The following is a 25449-nucleotide window of genomic DNA, read 5'->3' on the forward strand; positions in this document are numbered from 1 at the left end:
CTATTAGTATTAGGCATTAGACAGGTCCAGATTTGAGGTAAAGTTAATGCGCTAGCCTAAGCTAGCCCTACCCTAGCACATGTCTTGCCATTAATGGCAGCTAGTTTGATAAGTGTTTAAGAATTGGATGTATATATAGATCTAAGCCTATAAGGCCTATGTAACTATGTAAGGGTACCGGTAATTTGACGATGCTAATTCATTCTGAGCAACGTGAATGCTTACGATCGGCACTGGTCGAGGCCACGCGCATGCGTACTCTCAATCCGAAGACGCAAGTCATGAATATTCATATGTCGGTCCAGAACTCGGTGGGAAAAATAATTTCGCGGCCCGGCCGGCCGCGCCCAGGCCATTCATGACTTGCGATTTCAGCGGGGAGAGATAGTTCTCGAGGCCACGAAAAACTTAGTATCAACCTCTCTTTTCAAGGGATATCATCATGTCTAAGATTCAAGGTGAGTGATTGCGTCAAAATCAATCGTAAAGTAAGAAATGAAAACCCCCAAGTGATTGACTTAAGTCTGAAGAAGAAGGAACTGGGCCGTAATTTTTAGGCTTTCTCAAAAAGCGAAAGCCACTGGCACTGCCTGGCTCTGCCATGGCCAAAGCCAAAGGCAAGCCGGACGCGGGCTCGACTGTCGTCTGCGAGGAGGCCTACGCTACGGCTACAACAAAGTCCCGGTGAACTCCGGAGTGCGGGGATCATGAGATCATTAGATGGTGGTTCACTAATGGGTACATTATTGCCGCCGTCTACAGGAAAATTGAAGGCACAGCGCATGTGAAATTGAATCAAATTCCCACGAATTATCCCCCCCCCCAAAAAAAAGTAAAATTTTAGTGTGGTGAGAGTTAGACAGCTGGCAAGTGGCAGCCGTCTGTTTCAAGTTTTTAAACATTTTTAAACATTGCTATCGACATCGTGCAGCCACCAGGGGACTTGCAATGTAAAAACTCCCCCGTCGGGGCTCTTCAATTTTTGTCTTTAATTAATAAAAATTTTGAAAATTAATGCGATCAAAATGCAAATTAATATTCCCTCTTGCCTTGGCATTAATTGCCAAGAAACTGAGAAAAATCAAGTTAAAAGGAACAAAACAGTGACTTACCTCACTTTCCCGTTTTATCCGATCTTAAGTACATTAAATACATAAACATATATGGCCATTGAGTCCCCTGTATGGTGGTGTGACCTTAATTTGCACGTTACCTAATTTTGCGCAGGGTCGAATATCTCAATCAATATCTAATATTTAGTAGGCCTAGGCCTAATAATAAATATATTGATATATATATCACTTACAGAAAAAGCGACTTAGAATTATTAAATATGGAAATTTTCTTGAAGGTAAGGCCTCAATTTGTGAAAATATTGGTATTAAAACATTGGCAAATTTTATTACCTTTTGCGTCTGCTCCGAGAAAATCCGAACTTCTCGGCAAGCATCAAGAAATCGCCAGTTTGTAAGCATAGGTCTCCAAATAGGTAAGTCAAATGTGATACCAACCCAATTTATGGCATTTTAACCTCCATCTGATACAATTAACTTACCTTTGTCTGTTTGATTTATTTTCTAAAGCTTTGCAAAACGTTTGTGCGCAAATTAAGGTCACACTTTTTTATGACACTTTTTCAGCCGAGCGTGCACTAGTAAATCATCATGGAATTTTGAGATCGCGAAACCCTTGGCCTACTTTATAATTCCGTCATGCTAATTTGACTTTGGAATCATGCCTTCTATTTGGTATTTATGATTTTGATTAATTTTTTGTGAACTGTGAGAAATTTTAGATTGAAAATCAACTTCATGATAATTTTTAAAATGTGCGCAAATTATGGTCACCCCATCATACAGATCGCGCTAGAATTTGGTGAGTGAAGCCAACGGAGTTCAGCTGAACAACCAACATAACAGAGACCGAAGCTTTTGGTCTAGGTGAGAGTGAGACTACCACCTGTTTTGTTTTGAAACCGACCACATTGTCCTTGCGCGCGTTGAAATTATTGCAAACGATACGCTTGGGAGAGTAGGCGCAGTATCCATAGAAACGGTAAGAATTGATTTTTCAATTCGCGTATATATCGGCGAACAACGAATACGACGGTTTTACATTTGCTCATTTTCACCCTTCTTTTGAAACTGACCGCCTGCGATACACTAAGTTTACGGCCGATTCTTGTCGCAGTGGCGAAATATTTTGACTCTTTCAAATCAGTTCTATGTTTTTCATCAAAATTCGCTATTTTCCAGCATATTTTTCAAACGAAAAGCTGTTAAATTTATTTTGATTTCATGTAGGTCTTTAATGTGTCAGATATAATTTCATACTCGAGTCTAGTGTTACCGTAAGTAACGGTGTATTAACCGCACCTGTGTATTAACCGCACCCCCAACTTTGGACTAAAAAAATAATAATAATAATAATAATCCTTCTCACATTTACATGCATATTTGAGGTACGAAGAAACAAAAACTAAGTTAAAGATTTCAAAGTATTCAAAGAGATTACCGGTATGCGGAAATCTGCTGTTCTTGATCAATTCATCTACAAATGTTAGCAAGAAAGAAAGGTCCCGACAATATTGGCCACTTACACACTCACTCACCTCACAGTCACAGTGTACACACACACAGCACTGCCGTTCTTGTACATGTACATTGCAAACTTCGATACGGTACCACTACCAGTACATCTTATCAAATTGTGAACTGTGTCTTTCACATTTCTTGCATCACAACCTCACAATCACTTTCAGAATTTGTCTAGCATTCGATGGCTTAGCATGAATTTTGGGTACGGGATTACAGGAAGGTTCAAGAAACAAAGAAATTGGCATTTTTTCCACTTGTTTTACGGCTTCGTGCCGTCTCTCTCATACGTGGTGCACGGTGTACATGGTATCTTATGAAAAGCAAACAGTAAAGAAAAAAATAAGCTGGCGCGAAACGGGAATTTGAGGGGTTAAAATGAATAGCGCCAGCTTAAGTCGCACTAAAACCACAATACAACGCAAGCTAGCTCTCGGCTCTTGCTCAGCTGTGACAAATTATTACCGAGAATGCTTGGCGTCTCTTTGAACTTAGCCAGGGAACTTCGCTGCTTTGAATCGAGAATAAAGTCGAAATTAGTGTCATGAAGGTGGGTGCATTTGTTATGGACACTATTTGATTAAGATCGTAATAATCGTTTCCCATTACCCGCGGCTCATACCCCTCTAAACGACATTGCCCTGGGCGGCTACGCCCGGCCATTCGATGTGTTGTGAACTGGCAGACTTCTTACATGTTCGGGAGGGGTTATGCGGGCGGGCTCAGACCCGTCACCATGGATAAACCGCACCCCCGACTTTTGCTTATATCCCGCCGAGAAAAAGGTGCGGTTAATACACCGTTACTTACGGTAATTTCCTTTTTATTTAAATTTTTCAGGAGGAACCGTTGTTGAGATGCAAGGAGATGAAATGACAAGGTATTTATCCTCTTTGCATTGACGCCCAATGGCGACAATGCATTGTTCTTGTTCCGTATTCCTATTCCGTCGTCTTCTTCTTCTTCTTCTTCTTCTTCTTCTTCTTCCACAAAATCCCATTTGTTTAACACATGGTTTTTGTTAGCTCTGCCCTGGCTCCGTCCCTCATCCAAATTCATCCAAACTTGGTAGACATGTTGTCCAGCATCCCTAGTTGTGCCCCTTGTCTTCCTTTTTTCAAAATCACTCATGCATGACCATCTAGGCGCCATTTTGTAAATTTCAAGTCCATTCGCATACCATTACTAATCTCGTCCTAACTCCCGCATCCTGCATTCTACAGACTTCTAACAAATTGCTATAGATAGTCAAAGAGTTGCCCCATCATTTGCGACATATAACCTGACCTTAAAAATGCCATCTTCATGCCCTAAATTCAAATCCGAAATAGCCTTCCTTCAAAAACGTCATATTTATTGAAATGTAAAGTCAAAAAATCGTAAAATGGCCATAACTTTCTTGTTTTTAATCAATTCAAGCTCATATATTCAGGAATTGATACTGGTACCATATCATACATAGGAATTAGTTTTCACGCATCACTAAATTTCCGTTACTGAAATAGCGCCCTCTAAAGTTTCAAAAACGCTTATCTTTGAATGCTCCTCATTGCGTCATGCATGGCCAAACCCGTACCCTTTTTTAAATTTAGGGTGTTCAAGATATGCTCTTTCATGCCATTTAGAAAAATATATACCTTACCGCTGACAAAATATCTGAAAAATGCTCCCGAATATCAGCAAAATACGCAAAAATGCACTATAATGCCAGCACAACTTCAACTTGCTCTTATTTCCTTATTATTGAAGCTTATCCTTTCTAACTTGGCAGATATGAGTATTGATATATACTTCAACCGTTCGTCAACCTTTTGTAACAGAAACTGACAAAAATCTGACGTCAGCTTAAAATTATTGTGCAAAACCTTCATTTTTAATGTTTTTCTTTATATGGCATTTACTTCCGGTCTATTGCTTGAGCACAAATAAAAGGGGTATCAATGTCACCGCATTTGAATGCTCTTTCTAGTGATACCAAATATGACATAGGTTACAACAGAAAATTTCAAGATAAGCCAATCTGAACACATGGTATACTACTCATAATGCACACATTATCAACAACAGAATTGTACACAATGTCTATGGCATAACGTATTATGCATGCACATCGTTCTGCTATGTACTTTACACTGAGTTACGTTAATGAACTGTCAGGGAAATGTGTATGCTTATCCATATCACTCTCTCTGTGTCTTTCTCTCCCTTCTCTCTCTTTGTTGAGCGGCCATGGTCAAAAAATTGACGAAATCTGTTTGACTCGAGAATGCAACTTCCTATGGAGGGCATAATGTCCTAAATCCACTTTGATTAACATGTAATTTTTTTTAATTACTCCCCTGCCTCCGCTCCTCATCCAAATTCATTTGGCAGATATGTTGTCGATGATGCATTAGTGTGTACCTCTTATTTCATTTTCTAAAATCATTCATACATGACAGTGCATGCGAAATTTTGAGTGAGTGACATCATCATCACTCTCATTTGGATGTAACTGGCTCGTTCATATAACTATTTTGTTTAAAATAAGCGAAACTTTGAAATGTCATAACTTTCTTATTTTACATCCGATTTTGATGAAATTTTCAGCTTTGTGCTTGTCTGAATTTTCCCTATTGATTCAAATCAACATTTTTCTGAGGTGGAGTTGACCTTTCAATCAGACGCGTCAATGCATGCACATCGTTCTGAAACGATTGCAGTTCTAGTCTTTTTCTTCCTTTTGTTATTTTCTTTTCCTTTTTACTTCGATCTACAGTTTAAATTTGTAGTTGATTAGCGCCATTTCAATTCCATTCCATTCCTTGTCTTTATTTGGCAATATGTCATGATTGACTATTTTTGCCACCCATGCATGAAAAGTAGGGTACGGTAAAAATTTTATTTAGTATTATTATTTTTAATTATTTTTTTATTATTTCTTTCATTTTCATTCCTTTTTTCTATGACAAAAAAACGACTGACACTTGTCTGTATCACCTATAATGCATGGATTATACTCCTAGGCACATATGACTTCCAAATGAACGGTTATGTCCTCATGTACGCTTAACCAGTGTAAAGATGCGAAATACATATTGCGATGTGGATTTCTGTACCCTTATATGGAAGACCACTTTTGTTTCTAATGGGGCGTTGAAAGAAACTTGCAATCAATTGCAAGTAAATTTTTGGTCCCTAAATCAATCATATATCTTGCAGTCAATTGCATATTAGTGATTGATTGCTAATTTGCTCCTTGAAACAAGAAGATTTATCTGATTTGCTGCAGCTAACGTTCATGTATCAGTTGTAAAATTGCAACAGAATATTTGCAATTTCAAGATCGCAAATATGTTCTTGCAACACCCCCTATTAAAAGACTGCTTCATGCGTTCCCATTACACCTTTTACTGGGTTCCACAAAAATTGGTTTAAAAGAAAGCTGATGAGAAAGGGGTCATAATTTTGGCTGTTAATGTAGCTCACCCATGATAAGTTGGAGCAAAAATATTGAAAGCGAAAGCAAAACCCCACAAGCGCGCATGATATCTACATCTTGGGCAGAATTGAACATTTACCCAGCAAGCCATACGCGTACGTTTTGCAGAGCTCAATGAATTGAATCATATTGTGACGTCACCTCCTAAAGGTGTGCAGCAGTACATTTTGGACTGTACATACATTAATGTTGCTTGTTCAGCCTCCCCATGCCTTAATATCCATTACTATACCTGGGTGAAGAGTGGCAATGATGGGCACCTTCTAATTAATAAAACATTAAAGCAGAGTATGCAGTGTAAAAGGTTAATTGTGCAATGCACATGATGTACATGTGAACTTGTGTATGAAGGTCTTAAAGTGTGAAAACAGCTAATGATTTACCCTCATTCATTGATTAAAGATAGATAGAGACAATAGGCAAACAAACTTGTTGATATTACACTTTACAGATAGTCTTAAAGTCACAGACCTTACATGTACTTGTAGCTCCCATTAGGGATAGATAATTAGGCAAATTGTTGAGGCCTATGCTTTACAGACTTTAGAAGCCACAGACCTTAGTTCTCAATACACACATACAGGTATGTAGTAATAATCTTAAGTCACAGACCCCTGGGGGGGGGGGGTCACTTACATTGACGAGTGGATACCATGCACGACCCCAAAACACGTAAAAAGGATGTCTTTTTCAAGATAGGGCACGTTACTTACGTAAAGTACATGTAAAAAGGGTGTCGAAAACACTAAAATAATGAAAAAAGGGTATCTATTTTCGCTAGGAAGGCTACGTGTTTAGGGTCAAATTTGCGAGGGTATAACAAATTAATACTAAAATGTTTTATAAGGGATGTACTTTTAAGCACTACGTGTTTAGAAAAGTATGATTTGCGCGAGGTGTGGGAGGTGGGGCTGTACTATAAACCCAATGATGTAGGTAAAGGTGACGTCTGTATGTGACATAACAATTGAAATATCGCTGTACTTGTTTAGGGTGTAAATTCAGGGAAAACTTGCCAATAGTATTGTTTTGTTTCCAATACTTGTTAAGGGTAGGGTTTCACACGCCAATACTTGTGAAGGGGTGCATTTTCAGATTATGGAAAATATGTTTGGGTGCTTTTCGAGACCCCATGGTCGCGCAGGGTATCCACTCTTCAATGGAAGTGGTCCCTCCGGGCACAGACCTTATTTCTCAATATAATGTCACAGATCTTAGTTCCATTCATCTGGCATGTTTTCACAAAATTGACATAGTCATTTGGGATTTACATTTGCAATGGAAGTGTGAGAGTACTATAATAGGTGTGTACAAATAAAATAGATGTACATGTCCTGTAAAAAAAGGAAGTTATGGAATAATAATAGCCAGCAATTTTAGAGGACAAGCCCACCTCAACAAAAAAAAATATTTGAATAAAAAAAGAAAAACCAACAAGCATAACACCGAAAATTTCATCATGAATTGGATGTAAAATAAGAACATTATGACATTATAAAGTTTTGGTTGATTTCATAAAACATTTATATGCACATCCTGGTGGGCATGCAAATGAGGAAACTGATGACGTGACCCACTCACCTTTTGTATTGTTTTATAATATTCATTATTCTAATTATCTCCTCATTGTCAAGTAATTCACCCTAAACATGTAGAATTAGCATTGTTTTGATACTATATGGTTCAATTGAGTTGATCCTTAAAGTCAAATCTGTAAAAGAATGAAATATTGCATAATTCAAACAATAAAAAAACAAAAGGAGTATTGAGTGAGGGACATTATCGACTGTCTCATTTGAATTGTGCCTATCACTGTTTAGTGAAAAATAGCATTCTTTAAAATGTCATAAAATTTTGTTATTTTACATCTGATTTTGATGGAATTCTCAGCGTTAACCTAGTTAGGTTTTTCTGTATTCATATTATATGACACCTAGATAGATCCTTGTCATTTGATTGGTTGTTTGATATCGTTCATTCAGCCCATTTTACAATGACGTCATCAACCGTGCAATTTTAGATCCATTCATCGTGCAATTTTGGATCCATACGATTTTGTCCATTGCACTCGCACACCGAGACTGCAGCTGCAGAGGTACCAGCAGTGCGCATGTTGTAATGACGTAACAATCAACAGACCAAACTCGCACTGCATGAGCATGTTTTGCATCGAAATTCATTAATTTCATATGAAAAAAAAAATGGAGGTGTCATATAAACCAAATAATGAATGTTTTTTTATGAGTGCAATGGACAGAATACTTCATGAGGTGAAAGATGAAATGATCCATTCAACGAGACGTAGCCGAGTTGAATGGATCATTTTTTCATCTTTCACCGAATGAAGTATTCTGTCCATTGCACTCATAAACATTCATTATTTGTATACTAATCAACATTTTTCTGAGGTGAACTTAACCTTTAAGAGGAAGGTTTCTGATCAGGGAATATTTTATTCTTTATTTTTGAGTACATCTTTAAGAACCATGTAAGGAGCGCTACTAAACATAATACTAGTACTTGTTCCCAGTCTTATTTGGTCAGTAGTTGTTTACATTTGTTCTTTATCAATATGACATTGTGCTCTTCAGGGTTAAATGATAAGATAATGATTGAAGGTGACCTTCATGGATTCAGACTGGGAAATGTAAGACAAAGAGAGAGAATTCATTCTTGAAATAAAGTTGGTAAAGTAATTGCTTGAGAGAGAGAGACGGACAGACCAACAGACTTTCACAGACATACATAATTTAAAGGGAGAGAAATGGTTGGGTCGGGGTGGTGTGAAAAATTTAACTTTTAAATAGTTTTGTGGGGGAAATATAACTTTTAGATCGTTTTGTGGGAAATATAACTTTTAGATAGTTTTGTATGTGTGTGGGGGGATTTAACCTTTAGATAGTTTTGTGGGGGAAATATAACTTTTAGATAGTTTTGTGTGGTTAACTTTTAGATAGTTTTGTGGGGAAAATATAAGTTTTAGATAGTATTGTGGGAAAATAAAACTTTTAGATAGTTTTCTGGGGAAAATAAAACTTTTGGATAGTCTTGTGGAGGAATATATAATTTTAGATAGTTTGATGGGAGAAATATAACTTTTAGATAGTTTTGAGGGGATATATCTTTTAGATAGTTTTGTGGGGGGGGGGGAATTATGGAACTTTTAGATAGTTTAGTGGGGGAAAATATTTTAGATAATTTTGTGGGGGAAAATACAACTTTGGTGGGGAAAATGTAACTCTTAGATAGTTTTGTGGGGAAAATATAACTTTTGGATAGTTTGTGGGGGAAAGTATAACTTTTAGATAGTTTTGTAGGGAAAATTTAGATAGTAAGGGTCAGTTAATAGGCAATCAGAACAAAGCTCATATTTCTTTTCATTGTTCCAATGTTCTCAAATTTAGAGCTGTGATAGTTTGTAATGTATTGATCCATCAGACTACGTTACATGTACATGTAACAGTCTCATGAGGGGCCATTTTGTCTCCTTAATGATTTTTTTCTACAGCATTCCATAGGAGGCCATCAAAATCAAACTTTTATTTCCCTTCATTCAGAGTTATTCATTCAGAGATCTTTGGATAATACATCTGTTTGTCTCTAATATGTGTCTTTCTTTGTCTAATTAAAATACAGGATTATATGGGAGGCGATTAAAACCAAGCTGATATTTCCGTTCATTGATCTTAACATTCAGAGTTATGATCTTAGTATTCAGAACAGAGATGCAACAAATGACCAAGGTGAGTGACCTTTGTAAAAAACACACATACCCATCTATCACACATTACAAGATAAAGAAGAGCTTTTTTATAAACCTACCTATCGATTGCACATTACAAGATAAAACAGACCTTCTTTCAGAAAACCTTCCTATAGATTGCACATTACAAGATCAAACAGACCTTCTTTCACAAAACATACCTATCAATTGCACATTACAAGATAAAACAGACCTTCTTTCAGAAAACCTTCCTATCAATTGCTCATTACAAGATAAAACAGAGCTTCTTTCAGAAAACCTTTATATCGATTGCACATTAGGAGATCAAACAGAGCTTCTTTCACAAAACCTTCATATCAACTGCACATTACAAGATCAAACAGACCTTCTTTCACAAAACCTTTTTATCAATTGCACATTGCAAGATCAAACAGACCTTCTTTTTATACAAATTACCTATCAATCGCACATTACAAGATCAAACAGACCTTCTTTCACAAAACCTTCTTATCGATTGCACATTATAAGATCAAACAGACCTTCTTTCCGAAAACCTTTATATCAATTGCACATTAGAAGATCAAACAGAGCTTCTTTTACAACCTACCTATCAATCGCACATTACAAGATCAAACAGACCTTCTTTCACAAAACCTTCTTATCGATTGCACATTATAAGATCAAACCTCTAGGGATCTGTTAGTCTTATTTTCATTTGAAATACTACAATGATTTGACTTGCGAGCTAATTGGGATATAAACTTCACTAATGCAAGGTCTGTGCAATGGATTGATTTACCAGCTCCCAGTCTGCTTTGTGAATTGGCAAGTATGCAGAACAAAAAAAAAAATGCCTTGGTCAATCCCTGTACAGATTCTCATACACTGCAAGAAAACTTGCAAGCAATTTTCTCGCGATGACAGAAAAACCGCAGGATGACTTTCGATGTTTCGTGTGGTTTTCATTGCGGCGTTTCACGCAGTTTTATTCTATTTCAGAAAAAAACGCAGGAAACTGTACAATGCTTTTTTGCAAAGTGAGAATAGCCCAATGACTGCAAGTTTGTTGATGGTGACTATGAATAATTTTGCTTTTACAAATTTGAATAGCATTTTTGGTCATAAGAAAAAAGCTCTCAAAGTAAAGTATAGATGTAAAATTATGCTATTCAAAAGACTGCATAACAGTCTTTCAAAAATGAGGAGCAAATTGCGATGCGATACCAGGAAAACTATTCCCTGAAGCATGACCAATGCTTGTAGACTTACTGTGCCAGACACATCTTGCATTACAACAACAAAAAAACAGAAGCTTTCAGCTGATAGGCTACTACATCACCTGCACATTCATTGACCTACCAGCAAACACAAAATTATAAATCTCTTTAACAGTTTTTATTATTGATCACCTCTACAATCACCAGATACATGTAGCAGATGGTAAATGGAAAAACATCAGGGCTTTTTTTTTAAATCAGTAGCAAATCATATCAATTTTCGTTGTAACTTGTGATATATTTCTTGCAATTTGTTAATTTATCTTGATCTTAATTGATTGATCATTGCCTATAAATTTGTCCTCATTTTGAAAGCTGTGAATCATGATGTGTTAAAAAGAATTTTGTAACCCAGTACATGAGCAGTGTTTTACTCTAGAAAATACCTGCAAGAAAACACTGGAACTTAGAATACATGTGATAAGTGATTGCATTGATCATTGATTAATATCCCATACATGTACAAACAATCAATCACATGATTTAAGCTTTGAAGGTTCAAGTGGGCTACAAACATGTACTGTATTGTGCATGTGTGCAGCTGATTCCCAAACTTACCAGCAAGTTTATTTCTTTGATCTGTTGGTTTCACTGAGAGTTACATGTAAACCAAACCACTGTGGTCCAGTGGTTAGAGCATTGTACTCATTATCGCAAGGTTGTGAGTTCAAATCCCCACTCTGCCATTGTTTCCACTTTCAAATTGATAAAAAGGCCCGAGAGTAGGCCTATACATGTATCTGTCGTCTATATAAAGGTCAGCCACTATAAACCTACATGTAGACATACAATTTTTCCTAGGTGATTGGTTATATACCAGCTTGGTGTTTACCAGCGAAATGCTATCCCGCCGAATCCTACGGGAGTTTCAATAAACTGAAACTGATTGACTGATGAATTTTTCTGGGATGCAACATGTAGGTATATGATTCAGAAAAAAAGTGAACCAAGTCCAAAATAACATGCAGTATCTTGTGTTGTTCCTGAATAAAAATTGAATAAGTTTACAATAAAACATGCTCAAACAATGATATCAATTGCAAATTGGTAACTTTTTATTTATGATTATTTGTAATACAAGTTCATTTTAAATTGTATATATCCAGATTTACCTTTTTAAAAATGTCAATCATTGCCAATTTGAGGAGTAAAAGTAGATTATGAATAAAACCTGTTAAAAAAAACACTTGTGCACCTCTAATACTGTAGTTGGTTTATACGAATTTGGAATTCTGAAATATTGCTTTTCAACTGATATATATGGTATTTCTTTTGTTTTATTCTACATGTAGTGACCGTTGACTGTGCTGAAGCTATCAAGAAATGTAATGTAGGCATTAAGTGTGCTACCATTACACCAGATGAAAAGAGAGTTGAAGGTAAGTCTACTTAAATTAATTCAGAAATCTGTGATCCGTCCCCAACAAACTGGTGATTTTGACTCCTGTTGCCCGTAACACAAAGCTACATTGTAAGTGATCATAGAACAATTTTCTACGATTGATTCCTTTGACTACAATGTACAATCAATCGTGAAAATCAAGCGTACGATTAATCGCTAACCTTTGTGTTATGGGACCAAGATCAAAGGATTGTTTATTCAGGGTCCTGTAACACGGTTTTTAGCGATTAATCGTACACTTGATTTTCACGATTGATTGTGTATTGTAGTCAATGGAATCAATCGTAGAAAAGTGTTTTTACGATCATTGCTTAGCTTTGTGTTATGGGCCCCTGATCATGTTGGAATCACCATTGTGTTGGGGACAGATCTGAGACTTCTAACTTGATGGTATGAATGTGTAATACCCAAGATATAATTAAAGAAAATCAATCAAGGAAATAATCAATCCACAATCAAATCAATCACTTCAACTCAGCATCAGTTAAACTTTCCCCAAAATTCACATTCAATCTGACAGGATGATATGGTTCAGTGACTATATGAACAAGTCTGGTATATGGACCTCCCTACCTTGTGAATTTTTTAATACAAAGTTTGCTTGGAAAATATTGACCAATGTATTTTAAATATTGCAGGACAATATGATTTTCTGACTGAATCGTCACTGCAGTGTACAGTATGTATTTTGATGCACAGCCTTTATAAAATCAATCAAAATCTGAAGGAATAAAAAAATAGGTCTTAAAACTAGACTTTGCCCATTTTTACTGCATTTTACCTCCTGTACCACAATTATGGAAATGAAAATAATTACTTAAAAAACATTTTTTTGTCTCTTTTTAAGAGTGTTATTGTATTTTTATTTTCATGGATGATGATGGGAATTATTGTTATCATTTGTACGATCGTTATTAATAATGATAATAAATAAATAAATAAATAAAATAAAATAAATCAAAATAGCAATAAAAAGGGAATAATAATGATGATCATCATCATAGAGAGTTGTACATTATATAGTGCATGTCACATATAATTATAACTTCTCTATGTATTATTATTATTTACATGTACCTCACCTGGGTTGAATGCAGCACAGTGTGGATGAATTTCTTGCTGAAGGAAACAAAGCCATGGTTCGGATTTTAACCCGCAACCCATTATTATTAAATTGCCCAAAAGCTACCATGGTTAATTTGCACAATGGGAGAGAAACAAAGATTCCCCTGAATGTTTGGTGAACAATGATTTCCAGTATTATTATCTAGTATTGTGCTATTATTGTTAAATTTAAATTCATAAATTTATATGTATATAAATTTTCTTTGAATATAGAATTCAACCTAAAGAAGATGTGGAAATCCCCAAATGGAACAATTAGAAACATTCTTGGTGGTACGGTCTTCAGGGAAGCTATCATCTGCAAAAACATTCCAAGACTGGTAGTTACATGGAATAAACCTATTGTTATTGGGCGTCATGCACATGCCGATCAGGTGAGGATGGATGGATGGAAGGTTGGTTGGTTGGTTGGTTGGTTGGTTGGTTGGTTGGTTGGTTGGTTGGATGGATGGATGGATGGATGGATGGATGGATGGATGGATGGATGGATGGATGGATGGATGGATGGATGGATGGATGGATGGATGGATGGATGGATGGATGGATGGATGGATGGATGGATGGATGGATGGATGGATGGATGGATGGATGGATGGATGGATGGAGATGGATGGATGGATGGATGGATGGATGGATGGATGGATGGATGGATGGATGGATGGATGGATGGATGGATGGATGGATGGATGGATGGATGGACGGACGGACGGACGGACGGACGGACGGACGGACGGACGGACGGACGGACGGACGGACGGACGGACGGACGGACGGACGGACGGACGGACGGACGGACGGACGGACGGACGGACGGACGGACGGACGGATGGATGGATGGATTGATGGGTGGATGGATGGATGGGTAGATTGGTAGGTGGGTGGATGGATGGATCGGTGGGTGGATAGATTGATAGAGCAATGGATAGATGGATGGATGGATGAATGAGTGAATCGATAGATGAATGGATGGACCAATGGGCAGATACTCTCCATCTTATTCTTAAAGACATCTTCTCTTCTCTTCCTTTCTAACAGTACAAAGCAACAGACTTTGTAGTTCCTGGCAAGGGAAAGATTGAACTAACCTACACACCAGAAGATGGAAGTGAACCCAAGTCATTCACTGTTCATAACTTTGTAGATGGAGGTGGCGTTGCCATGGGAATGTTCAATACTGACGTATCTATTCAGAACTTTGCTCATTGTTGTTTCCGCTATGCTCTAGATCGGGGCTATCCACTTTACCTCAGGTTAGTTGGCATTGAATGTTAAATGGTAGCCTGTTTTATTATATTGAGCTATATTATAATCAGTGGTAATCTATTCATGTAAAAGGGTTAAAATCAGGCTCCCATCAAATATCATAAAATGGGTTTCCTTTGAATATCATATAAACGGGTTAACATTGAATTCAAAATTACTGGTTTACCATTGTATACATTGCATACAGGTTACCATTGAATAAGATAGGGTTACCATGTGATTAACTGGGTTGCCATCCTTTGAATATGATATAATGAACAGGTTATCATCAATATATTGTAGATTTGATACCATTGAATACTGTATTTTTAAACAGTTTTCATTGACTAATTACATAACCAGGTTACAATTGAATGTGAAATATTAATCATGATAATAAACAAAATACAATTGAATATACAAGACAAATACAATATAGGTTACCACTGAATATAATAGGTTGCCATTGAATATTTAATCCTGTAATTATTTATTGCTATGATATTTCATCCCTCCTCAGCACAAAGAATACGATTTTGAAACGTTACGATGGTCGGTTTAAGGACATATTCCAGGAGATCTACGAGACGACATACAGAAGTGACTATGAGGCGAAGAATCTCTGGTACGAGCACAGATTGATTGATGATATGGTAGCCTTCGCAATGAAGAATGAAGGAGGATTCGTCTGGGCTTGCAAGAATTATGATGGAGATGTACAGAGCGATTCTGTAGCACAAGGTAATAATAATGACTATTATGATGGTAATGTAGAGAGTGATTCTGTAGGACAGGGTAATAATAATGAATATTATGATCGTAATGTAGAGAGTGATTCTGTAGCAGAGCATGATCGGTTAAGGGTTAGCATTGAAGTGAATTTTTTTTTTTTAGATATTTCTATCAAAATTGCTTTTAAGATAATCTTTGATATCTCAGGTTTCAAAGAACTCAGTTTCATGAAGATTGATAAATCCGAAAGTACTGGAATAGTCCATTTTATTCGTGGGGGTGCTATTACCTCTCATCACGGACGGACATTTTTACTAAAATTAAATTCTCTCTAGTTTTATTGTTTTTAAAGTTATTCTAATTTTGTTTGGATGTTCTTGCACTCTGAACATTAATCTATTATCAAACATAAATTAGTAGAAAAAAAATATTGGGAAGTAATTATTTTTGGTAGGTGTGAACATTTCCATTTTGAAATTTCCGTCCGTGATGAAAAAAAATATAAAAAGTTTTTTTATTTTTTATCAGAATAGAAATAAAAAATAAAAAGGTGTAGAGGTATCTCACTAAACACTGTACATCATTTTATTTGAACATAGCTGAAATCCGTACATTTTATCCATATCATAAACTCAATCAAAAATGATCACGGACGGACATTAATTTCATCACGGACGGACAGTGTAAATTCACTCAAACTCAATTCACTCTAGTTTTATTGTTTTCAAAGTTACTCCAATTTGGTTTGGATTTTCTTGTACTCTGAACATTAATCTATCATCAATAGTAGAAAAAATATGGGAAGTAAATTCTTCTGGTAGATGTTAACATTCCATTTTGAAATTTCCGTCCGTGATGAAATTAATGTCCGTCCGTGATCATTTTTATTGAGTTTATGATATGGATAATCTGTATGGATTCAGCTTTTTATTCTTTAACAGAATAGAAACAGAAATAAAAGTGTGTAGAAGCATCTCACTAGACACTGTACATCATTTCATTTGAATATAGCTAAAATCCATACATTTTATCCATATCATAAATCAATCAAAATAATCGCAGACGGACATTAATTTCATCACGGACAGACAATGAGCAAATACTGAGCAGATTATAAATTTAATTTTAGTTCCAATTTGCAGTGAAAAATGGTACTGAGAATTATTCAGAACTCAATGGATGGAAACCTACAACTCTTCACAATTTTTTGTGAAATCTTTCTTTGGCTGTTATTGGGGCTTAATTGTTGTCAGGAAATTTTTTTTTTAAACATAATTGGAATGCAGATAGAGTTGGAAGTTACATGTATGCCAAAAAGCAGGAAATGAAATAGAGCAAGAATAAGTCAAAAGCTGTATATTTCATCAATTGAAGCTTGCAGAAAGTGATGGAAAAGAAGAAAGTAGAATGCATATTCTGATAAGCAGAAAAAAAAATCATCGTTTTTTTCCATGTACAAACCTATGGATTCACAATGCTTCTAATAGAACATGACATCACGTCCCTGAGGCTTGTGAAAAGTACAAGAATTCTTTTTTTTTAAGTCCATTTTGGAGCTAATTTTGGGCAAATTGCTGATCTGGTAATCTGAAAATGCATACAATTCATATAAAGCTTGCACTGCAGTGTTTAGAAGTTTAATTGGTATCTGATTTCAATTTTGGATTCGGTCAGGGCCTAAATGCATGAGGGCTGTTGATGTGAAGGGGTGTCTCCACTTTAATATGGACAAAAGATGAATTTGAAGAGAGCCTGGACAAGTGTTGTGGTCATACTTGATCTACCAAACAAGCATAATGATCAGCAACCTGTTAATCTTTTGTATTTAGTCAATGGACATAAAAAAAAAAATCTGTGCTCTTCGAAAATTAATGACTAAAAATGTATGAACATGTATCATCATGATGTATCGTAAAAAGTATCAACATGATCATTGATCCACTGGATGTTGATTTGGTACCAACTATAGTATTCTCTAAATTGAAAAGAAGACAATGTGCATTTAATAGGATATTTGATTTTGAAAAGAACTGTGTTTAAAAGCAATCATATGGCTAGATTATTTTGTGTGTCTAGCATAGAAATCATGTTGCTACAACTTAAATCAAGTTGTAGCAACTTGATTGAAGTTGTAGCAACTTGATTGTGCAACTAATATTGTTTAATCATATAAAAAAATGTACAAATCATCAATACAATAGCATTTGTTCCCCCAAACAAGTAATAAGAACTTCTTACAAGGTACTTCCAATGTATTTTAATTGTGTCCGTCCGTGATGTCCGTCCGAGATGTCCGTCCGTGATGGAAAATATTTGCAATTCTCTCAGAAGTTTGATATTGGTTGAGAATTCAATATGCTGAACATAGAAGCTAACATACCTGAGTGTAAGTTGCATTAACAATTATTGGTCAAAGTTAAGCTATTTAGATAGAAACAATAAAAATGTTCAAAAAATCTGAAAACCACATTTCTATCATGTCCGTCCGTGATATGGCACATTTAGTGGCTACCTATGTTTGTAGGTAACCATGGCAACAAACTTTTTTCATCATTCAGCATACTTTGTCCTACCCTTCACTATAAAACAAAAAGGAACCATGTTCATCTTATTCCTAATTTGTTACAAGCCTTCAAAGTTTTCAAAATCTATCAAATGTCCGTCCGTGATGAACCGATCACGCTCAGCACAAGGTAATAATAATGACTATTATGATAGTAATGTAGAGAGTGATTCTGTAGGACAGGGTAATAATAATGACTATTATGATGGTAATGTAGAGAGTGATTCTGTAGGACAAGGTAATAATAATGACTATTATGATGGTAATGTACAAAGTGATTCTGTAGGACAAGGTAATAATAATGACTATTATGATGGTAATGTACAAAGTGATTCTGTAGGACAAGGTAATAATAATGACTATCATGATGGTAATGTACAAAGTGATTCTGTAGGACAGGGTAATAATAATGACTATTATCATGGTGATGTACAGAGTGATTCTATAGGACAAGGTAATAATAATGACTATTATGATGGTAATGTACAAAGTGATTCTGTAGGACAGGGTAATAATAATGACTATTATGATGGTGATGTACAGAGTGATTCTGTAGGACAATGTAATAATAATGACTATTATGATGGTAATGTACAGAGTGATTCTGTAGGACAAGGTAATAATAATGACTATTATGATGGAATGTACAGAGTGATTCTGTAGGACAAGGTAATAATAATGACTATTATGATGGTGATGTACAGAGTGATTCTATAGGACAGGGTAATAATAATGACTATTATGATGGTGATGTACAGAGTGATTCTGTAGGACAAGGTAATAATAATGACTATTATGATGGTAATGTACAGAGTGATTCTGTAGGACAGGGTAATAATAATGACTATTATGATGGTGATGTACAGAGTGATTCTGTAGGACAGGGTAATAATAATGACTATTATGATGGTAATGTACAGAGTGATTCTGTAGGACAGGGTAATAATAATGACTATTATGATGGTAATGTAGAGAGTGATTCTGTAGGACAGGGTAATAATAATGACTATTATGATGGTGATGTACAGAGTGATTCTGTAGGACAAGGTAATAATAATGACTATTATGATGGTAATGTACAGAGTGATTCTGTAGGACAGGGTAATAATAATGACTATTATGATGGTGATGTACAGAGTGATTCTGTAGGACAGGGTAATAATAATGACTATTATGATGGTGATATGGTTCATAACCACTAGTACATGCATGGTAGGTTGGTAACTTTGCCCTTATGGCAACTGCCATGGTAACAGTGTTCAACAGCCATTCAGGTTTCAATGGTAGGTATTAACTGCATTTATGTTAAAATTAATTGTCAATCTTTATGAAAATTGACCGTGGTCACATTAGAATTCTCAACCAATTTCTGATAGAAAAAGTGAAGAACGAGTGCTTTTGAGGCTGCTGTCTTTGACATGATAAAATCTTTATTTTGATATTAGTTTATGGACCCCTGGGTACGATGATACCAAGGCCCATAACACAAAGCTTAGCAATGTTCATAAAACACTTTTCTACGATTGATTGCATTGACTACAATGTACAATCAATCATGAAAATCAAGAGTATGATCAATCGCTAACCTTTGTGGAATGGGACCCAGATCTGTCCCGATGGAGGAAGTGAAGAACGATTGCTTTGGAGGCTTCTTTCTTTGACATGGTAAATTCTTTATTTTGATATTGAGTTATACATGTAGATCTACATGTATTAATGAGTCTCTGCTAGTACTCTCTCATTCCCAAGTAATCCATCTTTGACATGATAAATTAATATATTTATTTTGATATTAGGTTATGGATCCCTGGGTATGATGACGTCAGTTCTGATCTGTCCCGATGGAAGGACGATTGAGTCCGAGGCTGCTCATGGAACGGTGACAAGACATTATCGTATGCATCAACAAGGCAAAGAAACGTCTACAAACTCAGTTGGTAAGTACTACTGAGATTCACAAAATGCAAGCTTAATACACTGTCATATTCTTAAAGGCCACCGCACACCTTACAATTGATCAGTAATCCAATTTTGGAATGAAGCGTCTTATCATTTGATGCAAATGTGTAGATGTGGATCCTCTCCTTGCGCAACGTTCCAAATCAACAGTGGGCTTACGACTGAGATTCAAAATTGCAAGTGTAAGACACTGTCATATTCCTTATACCTCGGTCACATTTGCTCTACGTCGGCTGTACGGCGAGTTGAAAACAGCCAATATGTAACTGGAACAAAATATGTTAAAACGGCTGTCTTAGACTCGCCGTACGGCCGCCGTGGAGCAAATGTGACCAAGGTAAAAAGGCCACCGCACATCTTACAATTGATCTGTAATCCAATTTTGGAATGAAGCGTCTTATCATTTGATGCAAATGTGTAGATGTGGATCCTCTTATTGCACAACGTTTCAAATCATCAGTGGGCTTACTACTGAGATTCAAACATGCAAGCGTAAGACACTGTCATATTCCTAAAGGCTTCACATCTTGTAATTGATCTGTAATCCGATTTTGGAATGAAGCGTCTTATCATTTGATGCGAATATGTAGATGTGGATCCTCTTTATATTGCACAACGTTGCGAATCATCATATGAATTCATATTTATATTGAAATCTAAGACTGTACTATCCTCTGTTATTAGAATAAAATCAATTTCAGTATCTAATTATTATGACATCATAGCAATCGTACCATAGGCTACGAATTGAAGGGAAATTGGCGTTTACTCCATAGAAGTATTAGTACTATCAAATTGAATCCAAAATAGAAAGATTATATTCATACATATTTTCAGAAATAAGCAACATGCGATTAGATCTGAAATCATTTGTAATCCAGTTGTAAAATGTATGGTGTTCCTTAGGGGTTCATAATAATGTGTGTCTGGATAGTTGATCATCACCTACCTTACAAACTATGATATGGAAATATATCGTCCCCAATCAATACATTGAAGACAAAAACAAAATTAATATCTTTTTTTTCTGCTAAGACTGAAACGAGAATGGAGATGGGGAAAAATGATAATTATGGATTACTTTTTTCCCCATTTGCAAAAATTGTTTTCTCACAAGGTGACAGACTATTGTCTGATCATATTTATGTTAAAAAAAAGTTGAAATTTGGCAAATTTGCGACATATAGCATTCCCATGACAACAACAATGAAATCATTATGAAGTCACATTTATGAATCATTGTCATGTCATGAGGTTCCACAATTTTAAGATGAATTCTGAGACTTGAATTATGAAATACATTTATTGTTATTAAAGTAATGATAAATTTATAAACTATATAGATTTTCTGAGCATTACTTTCATTACCCAATGCTGTTTGACTCATATTATAGCATCCATATTTGCCTGGACCAGGGGTCTTTCGCATCGTGCTAAGCTGGACAGTAATGAAGCCCTTGCTAAGTTCTCTGCTGCTTTAGAAGAAGCATGCATCGAGACTATAGAGGGCGGTATAATGACCAAAGATCTCGCAATCTGCATCAAAGGAATGGCAAAGTAAGTAATGTTTTATTTTGAGTATAGTGAGTTTGCTTAATTGGTCTATGCTAACTTTCATAGAATTTTTGCTTGGTTTAACTATGGAGAGCCAATTGGGGCACGAATTCCTTACAATACACATTGACTTGACACCCCAACTTTTCATAATTGTCCGGGAATGATAACTGAAGTATTTTTCTTCATTATGAAAGCAAAAGGAAACATAATAGGAAACATACTTTTTGCTTTGTCTCATTCCACATGGTCTAATACTAGTTTGTCTTCATCCAATTTGTATTACACTGTTTAGTCTAATTGCCATTTAGCCCTTTGTATAATTTCCAGTTCGGCAAAATCCATCTTGTCCAATATGCACTTGTTGTTTATGATTTGATAAACTGTTTATGAAACAAGTTTTTCATTTGACATCATCCAAAATGATAAATAGATAAAGTGGGAATTAGACTCTTTGGCCTGTAGTCTAAAGTCGGGTTTGAATTAAACTCTGACTATGTCAACACGTTTGAATTCATTGATAAAGTAACTGAAGCCATCTCTTCTATGTGATTTTATCTTTTGTTTTTCTCTCTTTCATCTATTCTTACAGTGTTGTCCGTTCTGACTATGTCAACACGTTTGAATTCATTGATAAAGTTGCTGAAGCTGTCGCTGCAAAGTGTAAGTGACTGGAAAGTAGCAAACTGTGAATCCTTAACTCCATAAATTAAATAAATTAAAGTCTTATTCTATGTCTTAATCGTATAAAGTCAAATGTAGTTTTTTTTTTTCAGGCGGGAAATTCAGTAACAAATTTATGTCGGATCTTTTGTTTCAGCTGCTTGAAAGTTTATTTAACATGAAAATCATTTCATGAATGTAGTATTGATCAGTGAATATTGTCTGCATAGTGACACAAGGAAATCAATTCATAGCCCTGTCTTACACATAGTGTTTTGATTGGTCCAATCAATCACAATTATGGAAAGCCAACAAATACAGAATGCATATGACTATTGAAAGTGTTTTCTAAATACAGTGTCAGCATCATTGTTGATAAGTCAATGTACATGTCTGTTTCCAGAGGGATGTTGTTTACATTTAATTTTAAAATTGATTTCCATAGTTGAGACTGACTGGATCAGTTACAATCCTGTGTGAAACAAGCAATGATGAGATCAATTTAAGTTATAATAAAAGAAAATGGATTTAGGATATTACGTTCTAATGGCTTCACAGAGCAGTTATATAAAAATGAGTTATTAAAATGTCGATTGACATAAAACGTCTTCCACCAAATCCAGAGGGGTCTTTTCATAAAGCTGTTTGAAAGTTATAAATGATTTTACTGATCACCCCTTCTTGAAGTAAATGATATACCCCAAATTTGTATTGGTATTGCTTTTATAGCTCCATTTAAATGATCCAATCACCATGGCCCAGTCTTGAGTTATGAGAGTAGCTCCTTAGACAAGGTTACCAGTCACTTATAAAGTCATTTGTAACTAAGGATTAGTTTTATGAAACACCCACCTGGGGACGTTTCATAAAGCTGTCTGTAAGTTAAGAGCGAATTTAAGAATGGCTGGAGATCCTTTCTTACACACCAATAAATCACCAGTCAGTGAACATTTAATGGTGAATATGATTTACCACAAAAAAGGATAACCAGTCGTTTTTATAGTCACACATACCTAAAGAATAGCTTTATGAAACATCCACCTTTAGGCTTAAATAGAATGAAAAGCCTTAAAGCATATACAAAAAAAATCCACCTTGTGCTGTATTTTGATAATGAAAGACACAGTATTTACTTGTATATGATATTCGAACATCAATATTTGGTATGAATGTTATGAGCAGTTTAAATGTCATTTTATGATAAATCAACATTTGTTTGTTTGATAGGGGGTTGAATGAAAGGAAGATTAAGTTAGTGATAGCAGTGTTCATACATTTGTTTGATAGGGGGTTGAATGAAAGGAAGATTAAGTTAGTGATAGCAGTGTTCATACATTTGTTTGATAGGGGGTTGAATGAAAGGAAGATTAAGTTAGTGATAGCAGTGTTCATACATTTGTTTGATAGCGGGTTGAATGAAAGGAAGATTAAGTTAGTGATTGCAGTGTTCATACATTTGTTTGATAGGGGGTTGAATGAAAGGAAGATTAAGTTAGTGATAGCAGTGTTCATACATTTGTTTGATAGCGGGTTGAATGAAAGGAAGATTAAGTTAGTGATAGCAGTGTTCATACATTTGTTTGATAGCGGGTTGAATGAAAGGAAGATTAAGTTAGTGATAGCAGTGTTCATACATTTGTTTGATAGCGGGTTGAATGAAAGGAAGATTAAGTTAGTGATAGCAGTGTTCATACATTTGTTTGATAGCGGGTTGAATGAAAGGAAGATTAAGTTAGTGATAGCAGTGTTCATACATTTGTTTGATAGCGGGTTGAATGAAAGGAAGATTAAGTTAGTGATAGCAGTGTTCATACATTTGTTTGATAGGGGGCTGAATGAAAGGAAGATTAAGTTAGTGATAGCAGTGTTCATACATTTGTTTGATAGCGGGTTGAATGAAAGGAAGATTAAGTTAGTGATAGCAGTGTTCATACATTTGTTTGATAGGGGGTTGAATGAAAGGAAGATTAAGTTAGTGATAGCAGTGTTCATACATTTGTTTGATAGCGGGTTGAATGAAAGGAAGATTAAGTTAGTGATAGCAGTGTTCATACATTTGTTTGATAGGGGGTTGAATGAAAGGAAGATTAAGTTAGTGATAGCAGTGTTCATACATTTGTTTGATAGCGGGTTGAATGAAAGGAAGATTAAGTTAGTGATAGCAGTGTTCATACATTTGTTTGATAGGGGGTTGAATGAAAGGAAGATTAAGTTAGTGATAGCAGTGTTCATACATTTGTTTGATAGGGGGTTGAATGAAAGGAAGATTAAGTTAGTGATAGCAGTGTTCATACATTTGTTTGATAGCGGGTTGAATGAAAGGAAGATTAAGTTAGTGATAGCAGTGTTCATACAATGGCTTTGATTGATTATGATTTACAGATTTTATTAAAACTCTTAGGGTTCTATGTTCATTGTTTTTGTTCGGTTTTAATATTTTTGATTAATTTAACTTAGTTTTTACTGTGTGTGATTCCGATAGGTTTTGACTTGTTATTCTAATTTTGTTGCTTTGCTTAATATTTTTGTTTCTTTCTAATAGGTGATCAATTGTATGTTTTGTGTAACCTTGATATAAGACTTGCATCAATAACCAGTGTAGTTGTATATACATAGACACATTCCAGTCATGGCCTTTAAAAAAAAAACACGATATGAATGATTCCCAAGATTTTAATAGATGTATAAATTTAAAATTATCTGAGTTTTGTCTTAAACCTCGCAATATTGAATTGAAGATAGAATTTGATATGAGATGACTATTTTGTATGTATGATTCTGATGCGATGACCTTGGTTCGTTGACTGGAAAGAAAATTTGGACTAAGAAAAATTTAGAGAAATATTGAAGGTTTGTAAAAAAAATCTATTTAAAAATGAGAGATTTGTGAATTGCCAAAGTTTCCATCTCTTATGCAAGCAGCTTTCCATTTATATTTGTGTAGCAAACGTGCAGCTTACAGGCAGGGGCAAAGCTGTGAAATTTCGTGCAAATAATTTATCATCAATTCACCATGCAATTATAGTTGTCATCATTCTTAAAAGCAACGCTGTAGAAATACATATTGAGAACATTGTTTAGAGCTGTGTATTTTTTCTACCCAATTTCTATTAAATTATTGATTGCACTTGAA

General features: G+C 35.4%; 1 protein-coding gene across 1 annotated transcript; it reads left to right on the top strand.

Annotated features, from left to right (window-relative positions):
- The first annotated feature begins 255 nt into the window (after positions 1-255).
- LOC135158107 (isocitrate dehydrogenase [NADP] cytoplasmic-like) lies at positions 256-25449 on the top strand. Its single transcript, XM_064115397.1, has 10 exons — positions 256-458; positions 3435-3474; positions 9712-9818; positions 12369-12455; positions 13817-13977; positions 14639-14853; positions 15366-15586; positions 19937-20077; positions 21494-21656; positions 22246-25449. Exons 1-10 carry the CDS (start codon positions 443-445, stop codon positions 22322-22324), a joined length of 1230 nt encoding a protein of 409 aa, XP_063971467.1. The 5' UTR covers positions 256-442; the 3' UTR covers positions 22325-25449.

The sequence above is a fragment of the Lytechinus pictus genome, unplaced genomic scaffold (assembly GCF_037042905.1).
Source record: "Lytechinus pictus isolate F3 Inbred unplaced genomic scaffold, Lp3.0 scaffold_34, whole genome shotgun sequence".
In the NCBI taxonomy this organism is placed as follows: domain Eukaryota; kingdom Metazoa; phylum Echinodermata; class Echinoidea; order Temnopleuroida; family Toxopneustidae; genus Lytechinus; species Lytechinus pictus.